This window comes from Myotis brandtii, unplaced genomic scaffold (assembly GCF_000412655.1).
Source record: "Myotis brandtii unplaced genomic scaffold, ASM41265v1 scaffold627, whole genome shotgun sequence".
Lineage (NCBI taxonomy): Eukaryota > Metazoa > Chordata > Mammalia > Chiroptera > Vespertilionidae > Myotis > Myotis brandtii.
The window spans coordinates 693,901-717,585 of NW_005370397.1; the positions used below are offsets into that span (position 1 = coordinate 693,901).

General features: G+C 51.7%; 1 protein-coding gene across 1 annotated transcript in view; it reads left to right on the top strand.

Annotated features, from left to right (window-relative positions):
- Positions 1 to 5,585: 5,585 nt before the first annotated feature.
- KIF26B (kinesin family member 26B) overlaps positions 5,586 to 23,685 on the top strand; it is a 236,260-nt gene continuing 218,160 nt past the window's right edge. The window contains exon 1 of the mRNA XM_014528243.1: positions 5,586 to 5,912. Coding sequence (XP_014383729.1) covers positions 5,586 to 5,912 — 327 coding nt within the window. The remainder of the gene's footprint in view (positions 5,913 to 23,685) is intronic.

Here is a 23,685-nt window from a genome sequence, read left to right on the forward strand (position 1 = left end):
GAAAACTAGAGGCCCGACGCACAAAATTCATGCACTGGTGGGGAGGGGTCCCTCAGCCAGGCCTGTGCCCTCTCACAGTCTGGGAGCCCTTGGGGGATCAGTTGGACATCCTTAGCGCTGCCATGGGGGTGGCAGAGGCTCCTGCCATCACCGCTGCGCTTGCCAGCCGTGAGCCCAGCTTCTGCCTGAGGGACACTCCCCCTGTGGGAGCACACTGACCATTGGGGGGCAGCTTCTGCATTGAGCGCCTGCCCCCTGGTGGTCAGTGCGCACCATAGTGACTGGTTGTTCTGCTGTTTGGTCAATTTGCATATTAGCCTTTTATCTTATAGGATTGTTTGGAGGCGGGTGGCGAAGTCAAGGCTAGCGTGATGGTGGGAGGTGGTGGAGATGTGAGAAGTGCTGAAAGCACCATCATGGCAGGGGGCGTGATTACAGGGTCAGCTCCAGCCTTGGGAAGTACCATCTCCATGTTTGGCGATGGATGGAAGAGAAAAGGGATGGATGTGGGAGGTTTCAGACTTCCAGCCTGGATGCCAGAGTGGATAACAACAATATTCACTTCACTCCTCACTGTTGGAATACAGACAGGTTTAGGGGCAAATACAGTTAATTCTGACTTGTCAAGTAGAAGATTCACCTGGTGATGTTTTCCTGGGGGCCTGGGGTATAAGGTCAGAGTTGAGGAGAAGGTCGGGCAGGGATGGAGATGGAGAACTCCCAGTCACGGGCATGGCCTTGGATGCCTTCGAGAGGAGAGAGAGATTTCACAGCATCTCTTAGATCGAGTCTTCCCAGGACATGAGTTAACCGATGACGGCCATTAGATAACAAGAGGCCTTCAGAGCCTGGCAGCACCCCTTCCCTGAAGTGCCCCTAAAGGAAGCACAGGGACCGGAAACCATCAGGGGCATATGCTTTGTTCTCTGTGGTGGTCACTGCTCGGGGAGACTGAGGTGCCTGAGCGTTAACTTCATTCATCCCACCTTCCTTCTGAGGAACTTCTCCAGTTTTCTAATCGGTGACGTGTTTTCTTGAATTCCTCTTCCTGGCAGATGGGGGATAAACATAATTTTGTATTATTTTTGAAAGATGAGAGTGTGTTGAGCACAGAACCTTAACCTTGAACGTTTGGGATGACCACGTTGCCCAGGTACCCCAATGGCCCATTGTCATACGTGCAGAAATGAGAAGCAGGACTTTAAAAGCCAAGGGTCTCCCTGGCTGTTGTGGCTCAGTTGGTTGGGTGTTGTCCCGTGCACCGATTCCCGGTCAGGGCACATGCCCAGGTTGCAGGTTCAGTCCCCAGTAGGGGGTGTGTAGGAGGCAGCCGACTGATGTTTTGCTTTCACATTGATGTATCTCTCTCCCTCTTTATCTCCCTGCCTTTCTCTCTTAAAATCAGTTTTTAAAAAACCTTCTAAAAAGTAAGAGGTTCAGCTTGTGCCTGGCTTCCCGCCGTTCCTAGTTGCGTCTTTCCTGACGTCACAGGATGAATCAGCACAGACAACATGAATGTCTCTGAAGGCCTCAAGCTGGGTAGCATGTGATTCTGGTGCCTGATTCATTCCTCCTGCGGCCCAGGTGCCTGGGTGTCAGCTGGTCAGTGTTGCTCTTCTCTTCGTCTGCGGGGGCCACTGGGGCCGCGGCGTCCTGCTGGTGTCTGCGTCAGGGAAGCTTAGCATGCGTGAGTCACCCACGGTTCTGAAGGCTCCTTTTCTCTTTCCTTCTTGCTATTACCAGAGGCTCTGCCTCAGCGCTCTCCTCTATTCCAGCACACGCAGAAGGCTGTGCCTGTGGGCCGTTCCTCTTTGAAGGTTTGAGTTGCACTAAATATTTATAACGCGTGGACAAGCCCTTGAAAGGGGTTTTAGTTCCCTAGGATAGATCTCTTGCCTTACGGAGGCCTTTTGATGATAAGAACTCCCACAGGCTCCAGATCAGGGCTGTGTCACGTAGGAACTCCTCTTGGACATCAGGAGGCAGTTGCTCATTAAAGGGCCCATCTCAGCTTTGCCCGGGACAAGGCGACAGCAGGCTCGTGGCTGGCTGTGGCCGCGTTGCTCAGACTGGTAGTCAGCTGTGTTGTTGATGCCTCAGGAGCCAGGAGGGGGGCACCGAGCTGCGTGTGTGAGTGTGTGTGTGTGTGTGTGTGTGTGTGAATTGGTCTGGACTAGAGCTAGAGCTGGCAGCACAGGGACGTGGCATTAGGTAGTCCAGGCACCAAGAAGTCCCCTTGACTGTGAATCAGAATAGAAACCGTTCTCACGCATGCTGCAGGGCCTGGCGCGTTAGGTGGCCGACATGTGTTACTTGTTAGTTGTTAGAAGTTGCGCAGCAAAGGGCAGTACGTAGAGCAACGAAGGCACCGCCTCCAGGGAGAGTAGTCAAAACCAAGAAGAAGAGGGAACAGGCTCAGGGCGGTCTGTAGAGCAGATGTGCCATCCAGCTGCGGATGCCCGAGTCGGTGCAGCCTCCACAAGGACCTGAAATCAACTGCCACATGCGGATGGCCCTGGTCGTGTGTCTGCCTCCTTCCTGTGACGCTTCTGCCCGTGACTGGGGTCACAAGCATTCTAAGTGAGCAATCAGAGGCTTCTCGAACCCAGTCCGTGGGTGCCTGATAGCAGAAGCCGTGGGTTGCGGATTGGTTTTGAATGGTGGTCTCTGATTTCTCCCACCGCCGTCTCCAATTTCTCCCACCACAATGGTGGAAGGTGGAAGTGAATAAGTGAATTACGAAACACCTGAAGGATAAACACCCCGTGGTCATTAAAAACCACATTTTCAAATGACATTTGCTGATACGGGAAGATTCTCATTGTGAAATGTCATGTGAAGCAAAGCAAGAGGCTATATCTCGACCCATATGGGGGTCCAAATAAATTCCTTTTGAACAAATGACCATTTCCCAGATGAATGGGGAGGAAACCTCAGATGGTGGTGTAAAAAGTGTGAGTCTGTTGATGAATACTGCTCTTGGGCTCTTGAAGTGAAATGTTGTGGACTTGTGGCCAAGAGGTCTGGGCGCTGTCCAAGCTCTGAACCCTTTGGAGCTCAGTATGCTCATCTGGAGGCGGAGGGGACAGTCTGCTCTGGGATGGTCCAGAAGGGCCCCTGTGGGTCCCACGTGCTCTGAGTTGCCCTTTGAGACTGTGGACAGAGCACAGGCATTGAGACGGACCCCGTGGGCAGGTCTCCTTGGTCTGCGTCACTTTGTCAGCCGGACCTGATCGACCTTGACCTCCTCTTGCTCCCCATTGTTTCATCTGACTGTCTCGAGTTTCTACCTCCGGAGCCACTCCTTGCTGCTGCTGGGTAAAGAGGCCTCTTGATTTATTAATCAATTAATCAGTGCACGCTGAGGGGCTGTTCAGGGTAGTGAAACAAGGAAAACAAGATGCTGGGGACTGTAATCAAGATGGATCGTAATGAAGAACGGCCCTCCCGCCCCTGAGCTTCCTGCCGCCCTGGTGACCCACGCCCCCGCCCTCACCCTCAGCTCACCCAGCCCCGCTCGGCCCTGATGGCTGACAGCAGCTTTCAGAAAGGCAGGTTTTCTCCTGGGTCCTTGAGGAAGCTAGGCCTCGAGAGAAGCCTCATCAATTATTTGCAACAATTGTTGAATCTCAAAAGTTCAACCAGGCCCCAGATATGGCCGGGTCGCTCTGTCCACATGGGTGGACACTGTGTTCTTCTGTCCCGGTTCCCTACAAATGGAGCTGGAAGGGCCTGATGACAAAGGTATGTGTGACCGATGACAGGTCTGTGAAGCTAAGGCAGTTGTCCAGGGTCACACAGCTAATTCGTAGCAGAAATGGAGCTAGACCCCACGTTTTGATACCCAGTTAACACACCTGCTGCTTAGTTCTCTGTGCAGTCCTGCCTTCCTGGAAAAATTAGAGCAAAGGAAATGAAAGAAAGTGTCCTCAGTAATTTCCTGATCTCTCTTGGGTCAGGGCTTCCGCGCTAAAGAGTTTTTAACAGTAGTTTTAGATGAACTTTGTGGGGACAGTAACTTGGGCTGTATGTCAAGGGGATAGTTTTCTTCTGATTGATCAGGATATCGGGATTCAGAATCAGGCACGGCCAGCTTGCCACGGGGCAGAGGTCAGCAGAGTGAGTCTGCGAGGTTGGCTGGCCGCTGGAGCTGGCTGGGTCTCAGGCCAGACTCTGTTGAGTTTGGTTTTCTTCCAGTGGCACGTGGCACACGGTGCTCATGAGGCCGCGGTTTTCCTGCAACAGAATCTCTGCTCAGGGTCACAGGCAATACCTCCATTCATTACCAGCTTCCCATGGTTCATAGGGGCCGGGTCACAGGCCACTTGTCCAGAAGGACTGTGCTCAGCCCGCCGCGCCTGGACTAACACCCATACCTCCTAGCGACATGGTGCGGGGATCCAGGTGCGGTCATGATCCTTCAGACACAAGGAGAAGAACCTGGAATGTATTGACTGGCCTGGCAAGGAGGGTGCTTAGAAATCTCTCATTTTTAACAATTTCTGAGGTCTCCGCTATAAAAGCCTTGCGTTTGTGAAATGTGCTTGTCACCCGGGGGCTCTTCTGCCTCATTCCTGTGCTCATTTCTGTGGGATGTCAATCCAGCGCTTTGAGTAACTCTAGGACAGCGGTTCTCAACCTGTGGGTCGCGACCCTTTGGGGGTCGAACGACCCTTTCACAGGGGTCGCCTAAGACCATCGGAAAACACATATATAATTACATATTGTTTTTGTGATCAATCACTATGCTTTAATTATGTTCAATTTGTAACCATGAAAATACATAGTGCTTAGAAATCTTTCATTTTTAACAATTTCTTAAGTCTCCGCTATAAAAACCTTGCGTTTGTGAAATGTGCTTGTCACCTAGGGGCTCTTCTGCCTCACTCCTGTGCTCTTTCTGTGGGATGTCAATCCAGCGCTTTGAGTAACTCTAGGACAGCGGTTCTCAACCTGTGGGTCGCACGTGTTTCCACTTTGGTCATTATCTTTTCTCAGTTGCTTACATTAGCACAGACCCCAAGTTTTCCTATAGCAGTGATTCTCAACCTTGGCTGCACATTAGAATCACCTGGGAATCTTTTTAAAATCCTGACTTCTGGGCCTCATCCAGAATGTGACCCTGGGCACCTCTCACTCCATCCAGAATGAGGCCCAGACATCAGGATTTTAAAAAGATTCCCGGGTCCCCACCACATGAGGAACTGTATTAAAGGGTCGCGGCCTTAGGAAGGTTGAGAACCGCTGCTCTAGGACTTAGTGTATGTAAACCGGCATCTGAAGCGTGCTCACCAGGCTCCCCTTGGTTCTGCTTGTGTGTTCCACAGGACCCGGCCTTCTCGGCTGTCATCCACGACAAGCTGCAGGTCCCCAACACCACCCGGAAGGCCTGGAATGACAGGGACAACCGCTGTGACATTTGTGCGACGCACCTGAACCAGCTGAAGCAGGAGGCCATCCAGATGGTGGTGACCTTGGAGCAGGCGGCGGGCAGCGAGCACTACGACGGCTCCCCCGGCTCGCCCCCACCCCTGCCCAGCATGACCTTCCACTGAGATGTAGGGACTCAGGCTCCCTTACCTAACATGCCAACATGTTGCAGGGGCCTCAGAGCCTTCCGCCAGATCTCGCACAACCAGGACTGGGCCTTCGTGCCCGCCTCCTACGCCTCCTCCAACTACGCGGCCTTCGTCACCAGCAAGCACAACGGCAAACCCAACAGCCTCGGCGTCAGCAATGGGGCCGAGAAGAAGAGTGTGTCCCCCACCCATCAGGCCAAGGTCAGCCTCCAGATGGCCACCAGCCCCAGCAACGGGAACATCCTCAACGCCGTGGCCATCCAGGCTCACCAGTACCTGGATGGCACCTGGTCCCTGTCAAGAACCAACGGGGTCACCCTGTACCCCTACCAGGTGAGTAGCCCCTGAGCAAGGCAGAGCAGGGCTGGTTGGAGTCAAAGCAGAGAAGTGGGCAGGTGACGCTGCCTTTCTCCACTCTTGTGCTTCTGGAAACTCCCAAGCTCAGAGCCTGATGCTTCCACGTGGCCCCCGTGGACATTGCTAACCACGGATAAAACACGTGAGAAGCCACTGACCCACGATAACACTCTGCTTCCATTGTCCACAGTGTCTACAGGACGTGTAGACTCCCTTCCCAACCTCTCCCATCTGAGGGACCATAACCCTTTGCTGTTTGCCGTGAGGTTTCCACACGTGTTTCCACTTTGGTCATTATCTTTTCTCAGTTGCTTACATTAGCACAGACCCCAAGTTTTCCTATAGCAGTGATTCTCAACCTTGGCTGCACATTAGAATCACCTGGGAATCTTTTTAAAATCCTGATGTCTGGGCCTCATTCTGGATGGAGTGAGAGGTGCCCAGGGTCACATTCTGGATGAGGCCCAGAAGTCAGGATTTTAAAAAGATTCCCAGGTGATTCTAATGTGCAGCCAAGGTTGAGAATCACTGCTATAGGAAAACTTGGGGTCTGTGCTAATGTAAGCAACTGAGAAAAGATAATGACCAAAGTGGAAACACGTGTGGAAACCTCACGGCAAACAGCAAAGGGTTATGGTCCCTCAGGTGGGAGAGGTTGGGAAGGGAGTCTACACGTCCTGTAGACACTGTGGACAATGGAAGCAGAGTGTTATCGTGGGTCAGTGGCTTCTCACGTGTTTTATCCGTGGTTAGCAATGTCCACGGGGGCCACGTGGAAGCATCAGGCTCTGAGCTTGGGAGTTTCCAGAAGCACAAGAGTGGAGAAAGGCAGCGTCACCTGCCCACTTCTCTGCTTTGACTCCAACCAGCCCTGCTCTGCCTTGCTCAGGGGCTACTCACCTGGTAGGGGTACAGGGTGACCCCGTTGGTTCTTGACAGGGACCAGGTGCCATCCAGGTACTGGTGAGCCTGGATGGCCACGGCGTTGAGGATGTTCCCGTTGCTGGGGCTGGTGGCCATCTGGAGGCTGACCTTGGCCTGATGGGTGGGGGACACACTCTTCTTCTCGGCCCCATTGCTGACGCCGAGGCTGTTGGGTTTGCCGTTGTGCTTGCTGGTGACGAAGGCCGCGTAGTTGGAGGAGGCGTAGGAGGCGGGCACGAAGGCCCAGTCCCGGGGCGGCTGCAGCCCGCCCCCCTGCCTGGTCCCCCCAGGACCTGGGTAGAAGGATGTGCACAGACCATTTTACGTAGAACAGCAAAACCCTAAACTCTGCGAACCGATGCCTGGTCACATAAATTAGGACCCATTCCTATAATGGGTAGTACTTATATAATGGAATATTACGCTACCATTAGACATCGCATTTCAGCAAAATAGATAATGGCATGGGAAAATGCACCCGGTATACGAAGCAGCAAGCAGGGAAGAGGGAGTGTGGAGGCTCTCACAGGGAGGCTGGGGGCCCAGCCTGGAAGGGTGTCGTTAACGTCCATCCACTTTCCAGTGGCAAGAGCCCAGGCTCCTGGCCCCACCTTCCCTCCGGGGAGCCTGGGAGAGTCAGTCCGTCCATGTGCCCAAGAGAAGCAAGCAGCAAGTTGAGTGGACACAGAGCGTCGTTTTTGTTCACGGGGCACAGGTACAGGGAAACATAAATGAGTTCACTGTGGCCGATAAGCTTCCTGGTAACTTTTCTAGAGTGCGAGAGGAAATATAGATCGCTTCTCGTGATTTCTTGCAAAAAAAAAATGGGGAGCATGGATCATTATCTTAAGAAGTACACATTCTTGGGCGGGCAGACATTGATTCACTGGGTGGTTCGTAGCTTACAACATACAGCGTACCCAGGATTGTGTTAAACCCTAGAACAGGCCTACGAGGGGGGCGGGGCAGATGTCAACTTTTCTTTTGAATTTGAAGTTGAATGGCCTGTGGCCACAGTTAGTGACAGAAGCAAGACAAGTTAGCACACACTCCCAAGTTTTCCTATAGGAATAAGAGAGCAGGTCTTAAATCTGCCAAGGAACCGAAACAAATTCTCTTAATTTTTCTTGGCTGAGTTTTCTGTTGGACGAGGGTTGGGTTTGCTGTATGTGTTCCCTTTGTCCCCTGCGAAAGCGTTGACTGTCACTGTGGAGTGCGAGGTGCCCAGGGTCATGCAGTGTATCAGTCAGGGAAGATAACTGGTGTAACAGATGAGCTCGGGGTATGTATTTCTCATATCTCTGTTGTATTGGTGTTTGGGGGGTGGCCTTCCACTGAGATGTAGGGGCTCAGGCTCCCCTACCTAACATGCTAACATGTTGCAGGGGCCTTGGGGCCTCAGAGCCTTCCGCCAGATCTCGCACAACCAGCCAGGACCTGGGTAGAAGGATGTGCACAGACCATTTTACGTAGAACAGCAAAACCCTAAACTCTGCGAACCGATGCCTGGTCACATAAATTAGGACCCATTCCTATAATGGGTAGTACTTATATAATGGAATATTACGCTACCATTAGACATCGCATTTCAGCAAAATAGATAATGGCATGGGAAAATGCACCCGGTATACGAAGCAGCAAGCAGGGAAGAGGGAGTGTGGAGGCTCTCACAGGGAGGCTGGGGGCCCAGCCTGGAAGGGTGTCGTCAACGTCCATCCACTTTCCAGTGGCAAGAGCCCAGGCTCCTGGCCCCACCTTCCCTCCGGGGAGCCTGGGAGAGTCAGTCCGTCCATGTGCCCAAGAGAAGCAAGCAGCAAGTTGAGTGGACACAGAGCGTCGTTTTTGTTCACGGGGCACAGGTATAGGGAAACATACATGAGTTCAACGTGGCCGATGAACTTCCTGATAACTTTTCTAGAGTCCAAGAGGGAATATAGATCGCTTCTCGTGATTTCTTGCAATAAAAATAAAAATTGGGAGCATAGATCATTATCTTAAGAAGTACACATTCTTGGATGGGCAGACATTGATTCACTGGGTGGTTCGTAGCTTACAACATACAGCGTACCCAGGATTGTGTTGAACCCTAGAACAGGCCTACGAGGGGGGCAGGGCAGATGTCAGCTTTTCTTTTGAATTTGAAGTCGAATGGCCTGTGGCCACAGTTAGTGACAGAAGCAAGACCAGCTCTCTCCTGCCGAGAGGAAGGGGTTCCCCTACATGGCTGCTCCCGGCGCCCCCAGAGCTACCTGCTGCCCACTGCATTTCCGGGGTGGCTCCTTTGCAGACACGCACCCCAAATAAAAGGGCTCCTATTTTAACCTGCAGGGGCCCGGCTGCCACTTCACTTTCGGGCAGAACTTCCTGGGCTGTGGGGATGAGTATAATGAGGAGCCAGTGGCACCCTGGGTGGCTTTGCGGTCGAGAGCTTGAACTTGACCGTCGAGGGCAGGAGCAGAAGAGCTTCTTCCCGTTGGTGAATAACATGCCTCTTCCGTTTGTAATTTTAAAACAGGCTGTTTTGAAAATGACAAAAAGTAACCCATGTCTGTGGTAAAACAAAATAAAAAAATATATGAAAAAGTTCAAATAAGACTTTAAAAATCAACATCCCCCAGAAATAGATGGTGTAACATTTGGGTCTATTTCCTCCAAGTCCTCTGTATACCCATAATTGGTAAAATAGTGATCACGTCCCATTCTGTGATCTGCTTTTTGCTGGATATACTGGGTGCATTTTCCCACGGCGTCCTCTATTTTGCTAAAATACGATCTAATGGTAGCACAATATTCCATTATATGAATACTATCCATTCTGTGACTGTGGCCTAATTTATGTAACCAGGCATCAGTTCGTAGAGTGCAGGGTCTTGCTGCTCTTTGTAAAAGCTGGCCCGCTGGGGCGGTGCCAGGGCCGGTCCCGGGCAGAGAGGACCCAGGCTCTGTCACTGCTGGGGTGCTGCTCCTCACTCACAGCCCGGGCCTGAGAAGCAGGAGGAAAGGACACTGCCCTTTGACCTTTTAAGGAGGATGGCAAAGACTGGGACGGGTTTGTAATAGTGAGCAGGGGAACCTGTGTGTGGGCGATAGGAGGCTCTCAAGCCATCGAGCCCCATTACCCACAGCACCGGGCAACCATCTGTGATCAGCTTCCGAAGAAAGACTTCCTTCTGTGAGCTTGCAGACATCTGCCACAGTCTGTGTGCAAACGTGAAAGCAGAAAAGGCTCTAGAACAAGCATGCCAAACTCAAAGGCTAACACGGGCCAAATAAACGAGGCATGTGGCCCGCGGGCCGCGAGTTTGACATGCTTGCTCTAGAACCTTCATGGACCTCATGAGTTTTGACTGATTAGTTCCTTATAGTCAGCCATACATTAACTGGTTTTGAAGGGCAGCTGCTTTTGCCTGCTTTCCACTCATCACAGTAAATAAACTGCAGGAAAGACTGTATACATAACACTCAGCATCATAGAAGGTTCCAGAGTCACAGAATGACAGCATCCACTCCTGTAGGATGGAGGAGTGGATGCCTCGTTCAAGTCCACGGCCCCGCCAGGTGTTGAACCACAGTTTAGTAGCTTAACATCTTAGTCTGTTTTCTTCCTATGAAATCCCTACCTTGTACGACTATTGTGGAGGACAATTAAGAAAAAAATGAAACTTTTATAAAGTATAAGGCAGGGATACTGATGTGGATTGCCTATTTCAACCCCCTCATTCGCTAGAGGAGAACCCCGAGGCTGAGAGAGAGGAAGTTGCTTTTGTTCAGTTTCCTGAATCTTGGTTTAGTCTCTTCTGCTGGATCACAGGCTCACTGAGGAAGTGGGTCCATTTTATTCTCATGTCCCTCCCAGCAGCTAAATGTGTAAAACTGGGTGCTCGTTAGAGAAAGCTTCAGTCTCAGGGAAACATGAAAGGTCTTTCTTATGCTGGGCCCTAGATTTTGGGAAGAAATTGCAGGCCAAAAAAATCTATTCGGACCCTAAGACTTTTGGTGGAAACCACCAGTTAGTTGGCGCCAAGCTAATCTTTAACCCAAAGTACCCTTGAGGATACTCAATAAGTCTCTGGTTGCAATGAATAGAATTTTGATGCCACACTCAATCCAGGGAGATTTGAAAGGGTAGAAGTACTTTGTTTCATAGGGTTTTGATAAATTGACCTTATCAAGAAAATTCAAGAAGATGCTAGATTAATTCGTGAGTCACAAATCCATATGGATCATTCAGCGTGCATTCCTCGAGCGAGGGAATTGGCTTTGGTGAAAATGACCCTGCTTTCTCACCAAGCACCCGTGGGAATCCAGGGCCCAGGAAATGCTAGACTGAACTCCGGCTGAAGTCAGGGAGGGAGTGTCTCTATTACATCTTTAGAAATGCATTGTGTCTAGAAAGCACGGGCATTAGGAGAGGTTACTCTTCAAGATGTGTGAGCAAGAGGGACGCGGCAGCAGCACCAACCAGAAGCCACCCGAGTTTGCTAAGCCGTGGGGCTTCCGCAGGACCAGGCAGGCCTTGCTCTGAAGTGGTCGGAGGCCTGGGGGGGACATGGTGCTGCCCCTTTATTAAAAAATATTTTTATTGATTTCAGAGAGGAAGGGAGAGGGAGAGAGAGGGGAACATCAATGATGAGAGAGAATCACTGATCGGCTGCCTCCTGCACGCCCCACACTGGAGATCGAGCTCGCAACCTGGACATATGCCCTGATTGGGAATTGAACTGTGACCTCCTGGTTCATAGGTCAACGTTCAACCACTGAGCAACACCAGCTGGGCAAGTGCTGGCTCTTTTTCTGGAGGACCTCCTAGTGCTGGAAAGACAGGCGAGCCTCAGGGAGGCAGCTCGTGCTCTGGACTCAGAGCCCTTGTTTGTGATGGACTCACGGAGCCCAGAAGCAGCCGATGTCCAGGGTACACGGTGCCCCTGTGCGCTGGCTGTCCTGGCTGAGCCACGTGTCGAGGAGGAGCAGGGCCAGGTACTTGCCGTGGGCCAGGAGCAGAGAATTCCCATTCATGTCCTTTGCTCGGCCGTCTGTCCTCTGAAATACACAAGCTCCCTTCCGCTTCCGGCCCCGGTGTGTCCGTCTGCTGCCCCCTCGGTGCTGCTTCTGTCCAGCCAGGGCAGGAGATGTCCCAGTCTGCAGATGTGACATCAGAAGGCCTTTTTTTAGCATCATGGGTTTTGTTTTGTCCTGTTTATAGAAGGTCAAGGGAGTTATTTATCCTTATGCTTCATGACAAACCATGGGCTCAAGAAAAGGAATCAGTTGTGTATTCGGTCGCAGACAGGACTTCTCAAGGAAGTGCTGCTCCGGTGGAATTCCAAAGGGGTTATCACATCCCCGAGGCAGGGCCGCGGTCGGAAGGGAACCCACAAACGTCATCAGGAAATGTCAGAAAGTGTTTCTCTGGCCGTTGCCCTGGTGTGGGAGGCTGAACAAGGCCCCCCCAGACATTCCTGTCCTGACCCCCTGTGCATTGTCAGGGGGGTGTTTGGCAGGTGTGATTAAGTTGAGGACTTGGAGATGGGGAGACCATTCTGGGTTATCCAGGTAGATCTGCTACAACCATGAAGGCCCTTATAAGAGGGAGGCGGGGAGGTCAGAGAGGCAGTGTGAGCATGACAGCAGAGAGCAGAAAAGGGCAAGAGGCCACGCTGCTGGCTCTGAAGCTGGAGGACGGGGCCAGCAGCCAAGGGGTGAAGGCGGCCTGTCCACCAGTGGGGTGAACCTTTTTCCTGCCCAGGGCCATTTGGATATTTATAACATCATTCGAGGGCCATACAACATTATCAGCTTAGAAATGAGCCTGCTGTATTTGGTCAAAGGTTAAATCCACTCACTCCTAATGCCTTGGCAGGGCCAGGCCACATGAGTTTGCTGGCCTTATGTGGCCCTTGGCCTGGACGTTCCCCATCCCTGCTCTGGAAGCTGGAAACGTCAAGGAATTGGCGTCTCTCTTGAGCCCCCAGAACAGCCCTCTGACCCACTCGGACTTGCGACCTGTATAACTCTACGCATAGAGACTGCATTTGCATGCTTTGAAGCTGCAGAGCCTGTGGTAATCTGCCTCAGCCGCCATAGGGACCCAGGCCCCTGGCAGGCATTGGTAGCTGAACAGCTGGGCAGGAGACGCTGGATGAGGGGTGCGGCCCGAGGAGGTGCTGCAGAACCTGCGGTGTGGCCAGGACCGGGCTGTGCGTCCCGCCCACCAGCGGCAGGGCCCTGTGGGTCAGACAGCACATTAGCAAGTCAGATCATTTCATTTGGGCGCCTCCACAGAATGAGGGGTGACTCCCTGCACGGCTGGCTTTCCGTGGTCTCAGACTTCCCTGTTGTCACAGCATCATAACACGCAGGCCGCAGCCCTCTCCACTGTAGCTAGCAATTAGCGCCATGTAAGGCTCATGCTGTGGGAACCGCAGAAAGCACTCCACATGAGGGGGTGCGGGGGAGGGCGGCGCAGAGGGACTTGAACTTGTAGGGAAGTAAGCTCATCCTCCCTGCAGGCTCTTCTGACCTGGTGCATGGTCTTTCCTAGAACCGCCCCGATCACTTCACCATCGCGAGGATCCTGTGCATGGAAAGAGCTTGGGAAATTGTTGAGCAAAATGTGTTACTGGGATCACTTTTGAAGCTGGTCGGCAGGAGACGGTCACTGGGGGTTTTGGAGCGGGGTAATGGGCTTTCCCTTGCCAGGGGCATGGTCTTTCCTAGAACCGCCCCGATCACGTCACCATCACGAGGATCCTGTGCATGGAAAGCGCTGGGAAATTGTGGAGCAAAATGTGTTACTGGGATCACGTTTGAAGCTGGTCGGCAGGAGGCGGTCACTGAGGGTTTTGGAGCGGGGTAATGGGCTTTCCCTTGCCAGGCAGCGGGAATCCTCACCCTTGGGTGCACACCAGTTACCTCGGAGCGTTAAGGAAATACCAGTGGCCCTGGCTGGTGTCGCTCAGTGGATGGAGCGTCAGCCTGTGGACTGAAGGGTCCTGGTTTCGATTCTGGTCAGGGACACATGCCTGGGGTGTCTGCTCAATCCCCAGTGTGGGGTGTGTAGGAGGCAGCCAGAGGAATCCTCACCCTCGGGTGCACACCAGTTACCTGGGAGCGTTAAGGAAATACCAGTGGCCCTGGCTGGTGTTGCTCAGTGGATGGAGCGTCAGCCTGTGGACTGAAGGGTCCTGGGTTCGATTCTGGTCAGGGACACAAGCCTGGGTTGTCGGCTCAATCCCCAGTGTGGGGTGTGTAGGAGGCAGCCAGTTGATGATTCTCTCTCATCATTGATGTTTCTCTCTCTCTCTCCCTCTCCCTTCCTCTCTGAAATCAATAAAAATTAAAAAAATAAAATAAAAAGAAAACGCCAGTGCCTAAGCCACACCCAGACCTACTCCATCAGAATGTCAGGGGCTGGGCCCCAGGCCTTGGTGGAGCCGCCAGGGTCAGTGATCACAGCTTTCGAGGGCTGGTCAGAGGAGATTCTCTAGATCAGGGTGGGGAACCTTTATCCTGCCCAGGGCCACTTGGATATTCATCACATCATTCGAGGGCCATACAACATTATCAGCTTGAAAACTAGCCTGCTTATTTGGTCAAACATTAAATTCACTCACCCCTAACGCCTTGGCAGGGCCGGACCCAATGGTTTTGTGGGCCTCACCCAGCCCGCGGGCCGGACATTCCCCACCCCTGCTCTAGATGTAGACTGTCTTTCACAGGCACCTCTTGTCTTCCATAGCTTCCCGCACCCTCTCTCGCTTGAGCCATCCTCCCCAGTCTCGGTTTCTTCGGGCAAAACGTTTGCGTTCTCTAGAGAGTTGGGGTACAGAACCAAGGAGTCCCCACTGTCCGCTGGGGGCTGGCTCAGGGGTGACACAGCTACTGCTGCTTTAAATGACCAAGTACGCAGAGTTATTTTACAAAGTCTGAGGCTGATAGTCATCGGTGGTTCCACCCACGTCTCCAATGAGGAGGACTCGATGTGGGGTCAGGCCGCACGCGCTGCTCACGCACCAGGAACAACAAGAGCCCCCCCTGCTCCCCGTGGCCTCCAGCCGGCGCCCTAATGTGATGAGCCTGCGTTTTCTCCTGGAAAGTTCAGCTGCCATGGAGATGACAGGAGACAGTGAATGGCCAATGCTTGGCACGTGTCTGACGCTGTGACCCTCAGTTCAGGAACTTGGAGCGCCATCTTGCTTTAGTCAACCCAGGTTCACATGGCTCGAGACCCAGAGGAGTCAGGGGCGTCTTCCCAATGTAAGAACCAGTGGGAGAGGCCGTGGGGACAAAGCGTGAGACAAAGAGGGGCCCAACCCCCTAAAAACGCTGTTGGCAATGCCGCCGTCTAGGAGACAAGCCCTCGCTCACGGGCACAGGGCCTCTCCTGGCACTAACGGGGTCTGTCTAAGTTGACATTTATTGGGGGAGCGCTGGCTAATACTTGTAACGTCCAGGTATACATTATAACACGGCATCTGCATGCACTGTTGTGCGCACCACCCCGCGGGGTCTTCCTGTACCGCAGTGATGTGCGTTTAAATTCCACGTCCTGCCCAGATCCTGCAGCGAGGCCGCCGCCGTCTGAGCAGATCTGCGGTGGAGGTAGCACCGGGGTTGGTGCAGTGGAGGGAACATCCGTTCTGCATGAGAAATCTGGCTCACGTGGTCACGTTTAAAAATGTATGTTTTTATTGATTTCAGAGAGGAAGGGAGAGGGAGAGAGAGACAGGAACATCCATGATGAGAGAGAATCATGGACCGGCTGCCTCCTGCATGCCCCCCACTGGGAATCGAGCCCCCAACCCAGGCATGTGCCCCAACCGGGAATCGAACCCTGACCTCCCAGTTCACAGGTTGATGCTCCACCACTGAGCCACGCCGGCTGGGCTCGCGTGGTCACATTTGACCACACAAAACTTCAGTATCCTCTGCTCTAGTATCAGTGTCCCAATTAAATAGTAAGAGTACTGGGAGGATTAAGCCCATTCATTCTAAAATATTGTTTTGAGTTCTAAGCACTGGCTTTAAGTGAAGTTACACACACACACACACACACACACACACACACACACACTTGCAAAATGACATCCCAGACTGAGAAATTCTACAGAATGGGCACCTGGGCTACTTCAGGGTGTAGAGTGTGGCCGTCTGCCCTTCCTGCAGCCGGAGCACGTTTGCAGGCGAGGGACACACCCCTGGGCAGCACGCAGACCCTGGGCCTAGTGGGGACGGGACCCAGGAGGCGGAGGTGGCTCCGTGTGCAGCGATCGGCTGTGATGAGTGTACGAATGCAGCTCCTGCAGGCCCCGCCCTGCGGCCTCAGCCCCAGGGCACGGCGCCAGCCAGCCGAGGTGGGGGTTGGGTGTCTGGTGCAGACAGCAGGTTGTTTGCCCTCCCAGGACAGATTGCACTTTCTCTGGACGGCGACTTCGATGGGCTGCAGGTGCCCAGGGAGGCACGGCTGCCTCAGGCTGGGGCCCACGCCCTCCACTCCCTGAGGGAACAGCCAGGCTCCCAGGAGGCTCGGGATTGAATGCATGGGCGCGGCCGTCTGCGGGGCCCTCGGGTCCAGAGGCAGACGTGCTGAGGGTCAGAGGGTTGGAGGCGAGGCTGCACTGTGTACAGGAGGTAGGTGAGGGTGAGGTGGGTATAGGTGAGGTGGGTGAGGGTGAGGTGGGTGAGGGTGAGGAGGGAGTGGGTGAGACTAGGTGGGTAAGAGAGGCTCGTGCAGCTAGTTCTTCAGGACCCAGGCCTTTCGGGGCTGGCTCCACGTTTTCTCCTCTGTCGCTGTCTGGTCAGTGCCTAGACGTGGGAAGCAGTGACTGTGCTGTGACCGCCCTGGAGACGGCCCTCCATTTATTCATCCGCGCAGCCAGCGTCCGAGCCGGGCGCTGTCCGGTCCCTGGGGACACAGAGCTCGTGTGTTAGGCCTGAGGGGGACTTTGCCTGTTGTCAGAGTGTCGGTGTCGGAGCCAGTGAAGCGTGGCCAACTCCTCTCTCCTTTCCTGAGCTGCTGTGTGGGCGTGGGGTGCGGAGGGCTCCCAGGGGTGTGTGTGCAGGAAGGTGGCAGTGACCCCCGTGCCCTTGATGGAGGGCAGAGCTGTGGCCCACGCTGCTGGTGGTGGGCTCAGGGCTCCTGCTGCCCAGCGGGTTGCAGCTACGGAGCACTAACCTTTGACCACCCAAAGCGGAAGACCCTTGCCCGCCCCGCCCCCACCCTGCTCTCGGTGTCCCCAAACACCGCGGGGTCACAGGGACCCGTTGACCTGGCTGTGAGACCCGCGTGAGCACCATGTCCGCCTTGAACAGCCTCCTTCTTGAGCTGCCCATTGATGAGCTGAGTGATGGGTGACTTCCTCAGCTTGACCTATGAGATGTCCCCACTCATTCGGTCCCTCTGACCTGGGAGGAGAAGGAGTTCAGTTGAAGAAGCTCATTCAGTCAGTGAGGCTTAGCCCCATGCAGGACAGACTGGGGTCAGTGCCAGGACAGACGCACAGACGCCAGGCTGGGGGGAAATAGGGTAGGAGCCAGGGATGCGTTCCATCCAGGGATCAGGAAACATGCAGCTCACTGTGGGTTGTTTCGTGACTATGACTTAGATGGACTTTTATCTGAGCAGTAATCCAGAGATAATAGTAAGTCTGTACCAGTGGCTGAAGTAGAGGCTGTGTTACCCAGCCTAGCTCTTGATTCCACCTTAAAAAAATATCTTTATTGATTTCAGAGAGGAAGGGAGAGGGAGAGAGAGAGGGAGAAACATTACTGATGAGAGAGAACCATGGATCAGCTGCCTCCTGCAAGTCCCCTACTGGGGATTGAGCCCGCAACCTGAGCATGGGCCCCGACTGGGAATCGAACCCTGACCTCCTGGTTCATAGGTTAATGCTCAACCCCTGAGCCACGCCGGCCGGGCATGATCCCACCTTTAATAATATCTCCCAGCGTCCCTGGCATGCACGGTGCTAGCAGCAGGCAGGGCTGCCCGCCACCTCCCCTAGGGACCTGGCCTTGGTGTGGACCCGGGCAGAAGGGGAGGCGTCAAAGACCAAGTTCAGGTTCCACTTTCTCCTCTTCTGCCCACTCGGCCTCGGGTCATTCCCGCAGGAAGTGGCCAGGGTCCTGGTCTGCCGTTACCAACTTCGGTTGAATCTGTTCCTCTGTTTTTGAGGCAGAATAGGCCGTTTTGAAGCCTGGAGTTAAGAAGCCACGCCTCTCTCCCTGGTGGCCCTTTGCTGCTCATGTCATGAGACCGGAGGCGTTTCCAGTCGTGACGTGGACCCTCGCACATAATGTTCACTCTCAGTATTTGGTGAGATGCAGTCTTACAGGAGAAAGGCCCATGCTATGAGCCTTTTGGTGGTTTTGTGATACTATAAGAAAACCACTTTCCAAGATTTACATAATAACTCTCTTTCTGGGTTGATACTTTGTGAAGGAGTAGAAAAATATAGGAAATAGATTTAAAAGATTTTTTTCTTTGAAAAATGAGACTAAAATGACTAATAGAATTATGCACCTTTAATTATTAATTAAAAACAAACAAACAGCTGCTTTCAATGCCCAGTCACAGAGATGTCACAGTCACAGAGATGTGCTTTGTGAAGGAGTAGAAAAGTATATGAAATAGATTTAAAAGATTTCTTTCTTTGAAAAATGAGACTAAAATGACTAGTAGGATTATGTACCTTTAATTATCAATTAAAAAACCCCCAGCTGCTTTAAATGCCCAGTCACAGAGATGTCACAGTCACAGAGATGTCACAGTCCCGATGGGCACAGATTTGCTCTTTTTCCTTGTGTCTTGCACACGTGACGCTGTTCGCATTGACCGCCGGGTCTGAAAACTGCCGAGATAACGACTGTGTTAATGAACCTGGTCCGATGTATTTCCACCACGAAGGGACTGAGCCGGTCCGGGTTCCGGCCACACCTGCCGCCCGCCTCCCGTGAGGAGCGAGCTGTCATCTTGGCGGGGTGATGCCGAGACTGCCTCCCGGGCAGAGGATGGCCTCCTCTCGCTCCCTCCTTCACTGCTGGGAGCCTGACCTTCAGTTTCGTCCGTCTAGGATTCGGTTTCTACCAGGAGTGCTGCTCGAGGTGCCACTGTCCGGGAGGGGGGATGTGAGATCCAGGGGTTGGTTCTGAACTTGGGGCCTGCGCACAGGAAAGCCACTTTGGCCTTGAAGTGTGCCCGCATCGCGTACTTGCCCATCTCCTCTGAGGTGACCTGGAGCGGCGGGCAGCGGCCCTTGGACTGGTGGAGCCGCCGCTGGAGTTAGGCTTACAGTCTGCAAGAAAGCGTATCCAGGGATGCATTCCTGCTCGGATGGGAGGAGGAAGTTCAGTTCCTGTCACATCTGGGGCTTGATCATTCAAGATTTCACAGCAGTCTACTTCATGCACACTCACTCACATGCACACACACTCACACGTGCATACACATGCACACATGTGCACACACATGCACACTCACATGCACACACATGCACACACCCACATGCACACACACATACATACACGTGCACACACACTCAGCCCTCCTGGCTTCACGGGAAAGGTTATGATTTATCCTTTATTGCAGGAATTGGCTGACAAAGAGCTATCGCTTACCTTCCGTCTATGGTGCACACACTCACATGCACACATGTGCACACACTCAACATGCACACACTCACATGCACACATGTACATACATGTGCACCACACATGTGCACACACACATGCACACACTCACATGCACACACTCACACGTGCGCACACTCACATGCACACACACACACACACACACACACTCACACGTGCACACACACTCAGCCCTCCTGGCTTCACGGGAAAGGTTATGATTTATCCTTTATTGCAGGAATTGGCTGACAAAGAGCTATCGCTTACCTTCCGTCTATATTAAAAATGGGATTATATTTCAAGCTCATTGTACATAATTGTGTTTATCCTTTGAAGGGTTGTTCTAATCCCTTGAATATGTGAAGCAGTAAATTACATTTTGAAGGAATGCTGCAGTTACTTAGGGTGTTTAAATTTTTAAAAATTGTCTTTTGTGTTAGTTTTCAAAATCCAATTGACACGTAAGTGAGAGTCCATCACTCGCCAAGATGACACGGGAGACACCGCCCACCGCTGGGAGTGCTGGCGCCTCCTGCCTGCAGAGGTTCACTGATGTTTACCTTCAGATCATGCCATTCTTTTCATTTATTTAGTTTTTGATTTACTATCGATTTATTTAGCTTTAGATTGCCTATTACAGCAGTTCTCAAAGTGTGCTTAATGAATGATTAGAGTCCCTAAAACCCTTTCATTGGCTCCATGAGATTGAAACTATTTTTGTTAGGTGGTGGAAAGTTAGGTGTTGGTAAGTTGGGTGTTGGTAAGTTGTTGTTGGTAGTTGGGTGGTGGTAAGTTAGGTGGTGGTAAATTAGGTGTTGGTAAGTTGGGTGGTGGTGTTGGTAAGTTGGGTGTTGGTAAGTTGGGTGTTGGTAAGTTGGGTGTTGGTAAGTTGGGTGTTGGTAAGTTGGGTGTTGGTAAGTTGGGTGTTGGTAAGTTGGGTGTTGGTAAGTTGGGTGTTGGTAAGTTGGGTGTTGGTAAGTTGGGTGTTGGTAAGTTGGGTGTTGGTAAGTTGGGTGTTGGTAAGTTGGGTGTTGGTAAGTTGGGTGTTGGTAAGTTGGGTGTTGGTAAGTTGGGTGTTGGTAAGTTGGGTGTTGGTAAGTTGGGTGTTGGTAAGTTGGGTGTTGGTAAGTTGGGTGTTGGTAAGTTGGGTGTTGGTAAGTTGGGTGTTGGTAAGTTGGGTGTTGGTAAGTTGGGTGTTGGTAAGTTGGGTGTTGGTAAGTTGGGTGTTGGTAAGTTGGGTGTTGGTAAGTTGGGTGTTGGTAAGTTGGGTGTTGGTAAGTTGGGTGTTGGTAAGTTGGGTGTTGGTAAGTTGGGTGTTGGTAAGTTGGGTGTTGGTAAGTTGGGTGTTGGTAAGTTGGGTGTTGGTAAGTTGGGTGTTGGTAAGTTGGGTGTTGGTAAGTTGGGTGTTGGTAAGTTGGGTGTTGGTAAGTTGGGTGTTGGTAAGTTGGGTGTGGTAAGTTGGGTGTTGGTAAGTAGGGTGGTGGTAAGTTAGGCCTGGGAGGGTTGTACCTGTAGGGTGACCTGGAGGAGCCATTTAAAACATTTCCTTAGCTCTTTTCTTTGGGGTTGTTCAGATCACCCCGAAAAAATGTTAGCTTCTAGTTTTCTGGGAGCGGAGAGGAAGGAGTCAGGGAGACCTCAGATTATTATGTAAAGTTGGGCTGAATTGCTGCTTTATGAGTTCCCTTCGCCTAACTTCGCATAATGCAGTGGTTCTCAACCTTCTGGCCCTTTAAATACAGTTCCTCATATTGTGACCCAACCATACAATGATTTTCGTTGCTACTTCATAACTGTAATGTTGCTACTGTTATGAATTGTAATGTAAATATCTGATATGCAGGATGGTCTTAGGCGACCCCTGTGAAAGGGTTGTTCAACTGCCAAAGGGGTCACGACCCACAGGTTGAGAACCACTGTCCTAATGGGTTCTAGTCTAGAGACCCTGGGTTTTATCCTCTCGGAGGCTAAACCCTTAGCCCCTGCCAGGTGGAGGTGGACTCACCTGGAGCAGAGAAAGGGCAGAGCTCTAACTGCTTCATAAACAGGATTCCAGCCAGTCCCCTTGGTTCAGCTCCACCGTCACCCCCACTTCCCGAGGTACCCGGTGCCGTCAGTTCTTGAGCCTTTGTGGGGTGTTGAGGTGTAACCTGGGCTGTTCGCAGCTTTGCCCATCACTAGCTTGAGACTCGTCTTTTTTGGATCTAAGTTACTTAACACTCACCATCCTGGTTCCAGCTTCCAAAACGGCGCTGCGTTTACTTCCTGCCATGTTTCCTTTGGCCTTGCGAGCCTGTGTCCTCTTAAAAACCTCTTATTGTCATCTTATTAGGATTGCAGTAAAGAACATTGCTAAGGCACGTATTTAACCCACCATCTCCAACCAGAAGTGTTTTTTTTTTATATTTAAAAGGCAGAAATAATACCTCTAAGGTATTTTCTTAGAAGGTGAAATTGCTAATAGTAACAAGCATTTATTCAACTCCTACCACTTCTTAAACAAAGATTAAAAAAATTATTCATTTCTGAGATATTACAGACCTAATAGAAAAGTAAGCAGTTTGATTTTAATGTTGAGCAGTCATATGTAATCAATATCAGGTTCAAACGCAGTAGATCTGGGCACAGGTATGTGTTGAAGATAAAGTCACTATGGAGGCGTTTTAAGGTTGCTCTGGCTTTCCAAGATGGGATTTCCTGTGACCTCGATTTACTTGCATTGGTCCATATGTAGTCCATTCTCTCCCTTCCCTTTCCTTTTCCAGAAATGGCTCAAATTATGAAGTGAAATTAAAAGGTAAGGTAGGTGGTGGTGGAGGCGATGCAATGTAAGGAAAATATGGAATTTCCCTGGTCACTGAGGAGCTACAGGTGCAAGTAGACTTTCTTGGAGACGACCACCTGGGAACAAGTCCTCTAGACCCAGTGGTCATTGGAGCTTGTGCCTATGCCGCAGTGGGAGTATTTACACCTTGGGAATTGGCAGTGCCACAGATCAGGGTCTATTTTTCTGGAAAACTGGTTTTTAAATCTTTTTTCAGCCGAGACCTGACTTTGCTCACAGGGCAGCCCGATGAAGCCCCAGAGCTTCGTAATTATGTTATTATATGTCCGTTACGTGACCTTGTATGTACTCACCACACTGAGGCCCACGGAGGCCAGGTGACACAATGGGCGAAATACCACATTTAGAGGCAGACAGCTTGACATTTCGATCCTCCCGTGGCTACTTCCGGCTCCGTGACCTCTGGCAAATTCCTCTGAGCCCCAGCTTCAGTTTCTGAATCGGTAGAACCTGAGAAACAGTTTCCACCTCGCAGGATTGTTGTAAAAAGTAATGACTGTGACAGTCGGCCCTCCGGACACCATGCCTGCAGGAAGCCTGGCTTTATGGGGAGGGACCTTTGTGGCCTCGTCCTGTATTTCAGCAGGGTTGTGACATCTTTGGTTAGGATTCTTATTTTTGTAACAAAATACTAACTTTACCTTATGTTTATCTGGTCTCCAAAATTTATGAAGCCACTTAATTAAGAATCTAGGATCTGTACCCTTTCAGACTCTCCGGAGAGAGTGTAATCTCAAACCTTCTCCCCTCCAGGGCTCAACATCCCGGAGGAGGAGGCGTGTGGTTGGGGGTCAGTAATTTAAAGCACAGCTAACACGTGATCCAGCGGCTCTCAGTTGCATCCTGCAGTCAGATGAAAATACTAGAGAAGGTATTTACATATCTGGACCAAATCCACGTAACCCTTTTAATCACCCACGCTGGCTTGTGTCTTGATCTTTCACCTTCAAGCTGTGATCAGAAATTACTATAAGGGGCACTTGTGTTAATTCTGCTTCAGCACAGGCTGTGCATTTTGAATAGAGGATGTTGAGTAGCCATCACACGGCTCCATTTCCCTGGTGTACATGCCCGTCCTACACCTTGTCTTATCTGAGGAGCTGGTCTGTTCTCCCCCTTCACACAGAGATGCAAACTCAGGCCTCCCTGCTCACCTGTGGGCCAGCAGCATTCGAGTCCAGTTTTAGAATCAACCCCAAGAAGGGTGTAAACCAGGGGTCCTCAAACTACGGCCCGCGGGCCACATGCAAATACAAATATTGTATTTGTTCCCGTTTTGTTTTTTTACTTCAAAATAAGATATGTGCAGTGTGCATAGGAATTTGTTCATAGGTTTTTTTTAAACTATAGTCC